The following is a 4,535-nucleotide window of genomic DNA, read 5'->3' as shown; positions in this document are numbered from 1 at the left end:
AACCATACATTGAAACTATGTAAAACATTTCAATGCGAAAACAAATGCGATCATAATCGCAACCAAGGTAACAATTGATCCAACGGCATAATGATACCAAGCCTCGGTATGAATGGCATATTTTCTAATCTTTCTAATCTTCAAGCGCATTGCATCCATCTTGATCTTGTGATCATCGACGACATCCGCAACATGCAACTCCAATATCATCTTCTCCTCCTCAATTTTTTTTATTTTTTCCTTCAAGTAATTGTTTTCTTCTTCAACTAAATTTAACCTCTCGACAATAGGGTCGGTTAGAATTTCCGGTTCAACCACCTCCTAGATAAATAAAATCTATGTCACGTTGGTCGGCATATTTGTCATAAACAATAAATGAACCAAATAGTTATAAAAAGATAATATATACCACATCCGAATCATAGACAGGACGAGGGCCGACGGGGGCGGATAACAAAACCATCGCACTATGTAATAAGAAGGAATAATAAAAGTAACAAAATTAGACAAGTATCTATCTAAAGTAAGAATTTTTTTCTTTCAGAAAAAAGATAAGAACAAGAGGCTCACCACGGTGGTGCTGGCGACGAGATCGGCGCGGGCGATCGACGGCGGTGAAGACGGGGACGGGACGTGATGGACCGCTAAACCTAGACAAATCTTGGGGAAAATGGAGCTCGGAGGTCGAGTTTCGAGAGAAGAAAGATTAACTAGTGTGGCTCAGACATTTCATCGAACACCTCATGTGCATAGGAGGTGAGCTAGAGCACCCAAATGCCCTCCCCTCGCCGGCCAGAAAAAACAGAGCACTGTGGAGTGCTCTGCTGTGGCGATGGGGTATATATAGGCAGGCCTTTAGTCCCGGTTTGTGCCACGAACCGGGACCAATGCCGCCTTTAGTCCCGGTTGGTGGCACCAACCGGGACCAAAGGCCTTGTGCTGCCCCGCGTCAAAAGTTTAGTCCCACCTCGCTAGTTGAGAGAGCTCGAGAGTGGTTTATAAGCGCTGCTGCGCCCACCCTCTCGAGCTCCTCTCAACTGCTGGCTTTCGGGCCTAACCGTTCTCTTTGCCTGTGGGGCCTACTGGGCCTTTTGCGGGCCTGAATCCTGGCCCATGGATGGGTTTCAAGTCGTATTCAGGCCGTGGTGGCCCAATAGGTGGCATAATTTTTTTCTCTGTTTTTTGTTTTCTCTTTTGCTTTATTTATTTTTTTTGTTTCTACTTACAACAAAAAACTTATTTATTTTATTCCATTTTGTTTCTTATTACTTATGTATTTTACTTTATTTATTTTGTTTTTATTTATTTTACTGCTGCTATTTTTATTTATTTTACTGCTGCTATTTTTATTTAATTTGTTAAGGTTTATTTATTTTAGTTACTATAGTTTATTTTATTTTATTTTATTAAGGTTTATTTATTTTATTAAGGTTTATTTATTTTATTTACTATAAAAAATGAACATAGATGCGCCTATAAAGAAAATTCAACCTAAATTCATAATAAATTTCTATGAAATTCAAAGAAATTTACTGTGAAATTAGGTCAAATTCCCTGTATAAGGGCATCTATTTTCACTTTGAGAGGAGCTCAACAAGGCAGAGAGGGACGGGCTTATAAACAGGTGTGAGCGCCCTTCGGTTGGCGAGGTGGGACTAAACTCTGACCGCTACTAGGACCAACCCTTTAGTCCCGGTTTGTGGTATGAACCGGGACTAAAGGGTGAGCCCTGCTCCCGGTTCAAGCCACCAACCGGGACCAATGGTGGTGGGCCAGGAGCGAGGCCCATTGGTCCCGGTTTGTCCCACCAACCGGGACCAACGGGGCTGGACTAACCGGGACCAATGCCCCCACGAGGCCCGGCAGGCCCCTGGCCGCACGAACCGGGACCAATGCTCACATAAGTCCCGGTTCGTGACTGAACCGGAATTAATGTGAATATTGCCCTGTGACCAAAGCCCAGTTTTCTACTAGTGTCCCTCCGATCGGAAATAAGAGGAAATAAGTGTAGTTCAAATTTGAACTAAAACCACGACACTTACGATCGGAGGGAGTACCAGAGAGCGGAACCGGGTCCTCTAACATTAAGAAGCAAAGTTAGAGAAACTACAATACCCTAACTTTCCTTCTTTCAATCCATATGATTAAGACCAAAATGATTTAAATTAATTTGCAAATTACAAATTTAATGTGTACATTTATAATCATTACATGCAAACAAATTGATGGTGAAATAAAATTATTTATATCTACAGTAAATATCAATAGTAAATAATCTGCTAAACGTCTCTAACATTCCTTCTTCATTTTACACTAGGATTGCATTGTAGCACTGTGACTTTGCTTCTTAATGTTAGAGGATCCGGCTTCCCAGAGAGCACAACACACACAATATACAACATGGCCGTAGTATGTTATTTCTGGCTGAATACTGGAGTACCACGTTAGCCTGCTTTCTAATGATTACGAAAAATAATACTACAATGCTATTTTCTCTTCTTCTTTTTTGTCTTTTTTGCCGACCCTCTCTTGCTTTTCTGCACACATTTTTTACGAAAAAGGGTCTCCCCGCTTTATATTATAAAGCAACGACATTTCTGCACACATTACCTATCTTGAGAACGGCATGCATGTACTGCATTCTTTAGTGACAAACACTTATCCTTGCCTTGCAAAAGGTGGCTAAGCTCAATCAATCATCTAGTTATCATTGAGCATGTGCGAAATAGTGGTTGTACGTAGCTTTGGGATAATTTAGTGCGCCGTCCTGCCCGGACGTAAAGTACGGCAGTACTTGGCCAACAGCACTGCAGCATATCCGCATCCGGCAACGCTTCCACTCTTTGGGGTTGGTATGCATGGGCTCCGAACTAGTATGTGTGCTTTGCCCACAAATCAACCACCGGCAGTTTACGTAGTGCTCACTGGTACATGGACTCAAAATAATTCTCGATCATTTTCTCTAAAAAAAATTCTCGCTCTAATACTCTTCAGAGAAAACAGGAGTCTCGCAACTACGCTTAAAAAAAAAACAGGAGTCTTGCAACTACATTGTTTGTCTGTACTTCCTCAAGTCCTACAATGTAAGACGTTTTCTGACACTATACCAGTGTCAAAAAACATCTTCAATTATGAGACAAAGGGAGTAGTTATTAAATTTTTTTCCCGGAAGGATGTTGAAAGCCCTGGCCTCTGCACCGGTTGGTGTACAAAACCCTCAATAAATTATTGCAGAGTTTGCAAATATATATCCATATAATTAGAGTTGTCTTTCGCACTTCTGCGTCAACAAACTGGCTCCTGTCATCAGGTTGCTGAAAATCTAGGCGTAATATGGTGATAGTGCCACCTGATGTTGATGTGAGATGCTGTGATGCAACCAATTGGTTACATCAAGTGTCGGTGACAATATCGTGATAGTTTTGTAAATCTGTAATGGTGCAAGCCCACGCGAGGACTGATCGGTCAGGAGGTACACAGCATCTCACACGTCTTGCTTGAAATTTGAACCTCGTATTGCCAAGAATGTTAGCACATCAACGCTATCTATTGCCATGCATGTGCCCACTGCTTGAGCTTACATGAATAGTTTACAGCCGTCACCGTCTACCTAGCTATAAATACTCTGTTCTACAAGAGATCATCGATCGAGAGAGGAAACACAAACAAAGCAAATAGAGAAGAATTTGCTCCATCAGTGGTGCCTAGGGCTGTGATCACTCGGGCCGTAGTAGTCCTCATGGAACTCCGGCATCTTATGCGCCACCGCCCTAACTTCACCCGTGGCAACATCGACGCTCCTCTTCGACTCGCTTGTCGAGCTAGCAGAAGCCTTGACCACATCGACGACATTATTCCCAGTTGGTTTCTGCATTTTTCAAGAACACAAGCACGTTAGCATCTGAAGAAAACGGGTTCAGAGATTCAGATAAACAGGTGATGAGAAATTCATTCGTAACACTTACATCGGCAGTCATTTGGTTGCCGCTGCTGCTCACTGACGCCCGGGTCTCCGCGTCGAGTCGGATGGCTTGGGCCTCCATTGCCGAAGCCAGTACCAGAAGCAGGATCACAGCGGCACCCACTGACAAGCAGCTGGAGCTCCCCATCCTGTCTTTAGAGAATACTGCTTAAATTTGATCACTCTTCACGCTCAGCTCAGATGGAAGTGTAGAGATAGACTAGAGAGGCAGGAGCTGTAGCTCAGTAGGCGAAGTGGTTTGAAGCACTAGACACTACAACAGATGGTATATATACATCGCTTGCTTTACGACCCGTCCCAGTGTTTGCTGCACTCATGTCTACCTTCCGGCAGTAGAGTGGGTTGTCTATCCACAGGACTTGCAAATTTTAAAATTCCAAAACCATTTTAAAAACTGCGTCTGCTTTGACAATGTCTCTCTCTGTGGGGTCGCTGTCGCTAACCCGTTGCCCATGCATGCATGCATGCAACGACGACGGATGCCTTACTTAATGGACTTCTTTGCCACCTTTAATTATGGCCGGATGTCTGCACGAAAGCTGGGCCGGCCGTG

General features: G+C 43.3%; 1 protein-coding gene across 1 annotated transcript; it reads right to left on the bottom strand.

Annotated features, from left to right (window-relative positions):
• Positions 1–3,609: 3,609 nt before the first annotated feature.
• LOC123142854 (uncharacterized) lies at positions 3,610–4,207 on the bottom strand. Its single transcript, XM_044561579.1, has 2 exons — positions 3,966–4,207; positions 3,610–3,868 (listed from the first exon to the last, which is right to left on the bottom strand). Exons 1-2 carry the CDS (start codon positions 4,107–4,109, stop codon positions 3,695–3,697), a joined length of 318 nt encoding a protein of 105 aa, XP_044417514.1. The 5' UTR covers positions 4,110–4,207; the 3' UTR covers positions 3,610–3,694.
• Positions 4,208–4,535: the final 328 nt, after the last annotated feature.

This window comes from Triticum aestivum, chromosome 6D (genome assembly GCF_018294505.1).
Source record: "Triticum aestivum cultivar Chinese Spring chromosome 6D, IWGSC CS RefSeq v2.1, whole genome shotgun sequence".
Classification (NCBI taxonomy): domain Eukaryota; kingdom Viridiplantae; phylum Streptophyta; class Magnoliopsida; order Poales; family Poaceae; genus Triticum; species Triticum aestivum.
Note: the sequence above shows the minus strand (reverse complement) of the source record. Positions and strands in the feature narration are given on the sequence as shown.

Excerpts from the sequence above, each read along its gene's own strand:
- LOC123142854 (XM_044561579.1), bottom strand. The coding sequence starts at position 4,109 with ATGGGGAGCTCCAGCTGCTTGTCAGTGGGTGCCGCTGTGATCCTGCTT. Across the intron at positions 3,869-3,965 it reads GCAACCAAATGACTGCCGAT|AAACCAACTGGGAATAATGT; the intron begins GTAAGTGTTACG and ends TGAAAAATGCAG.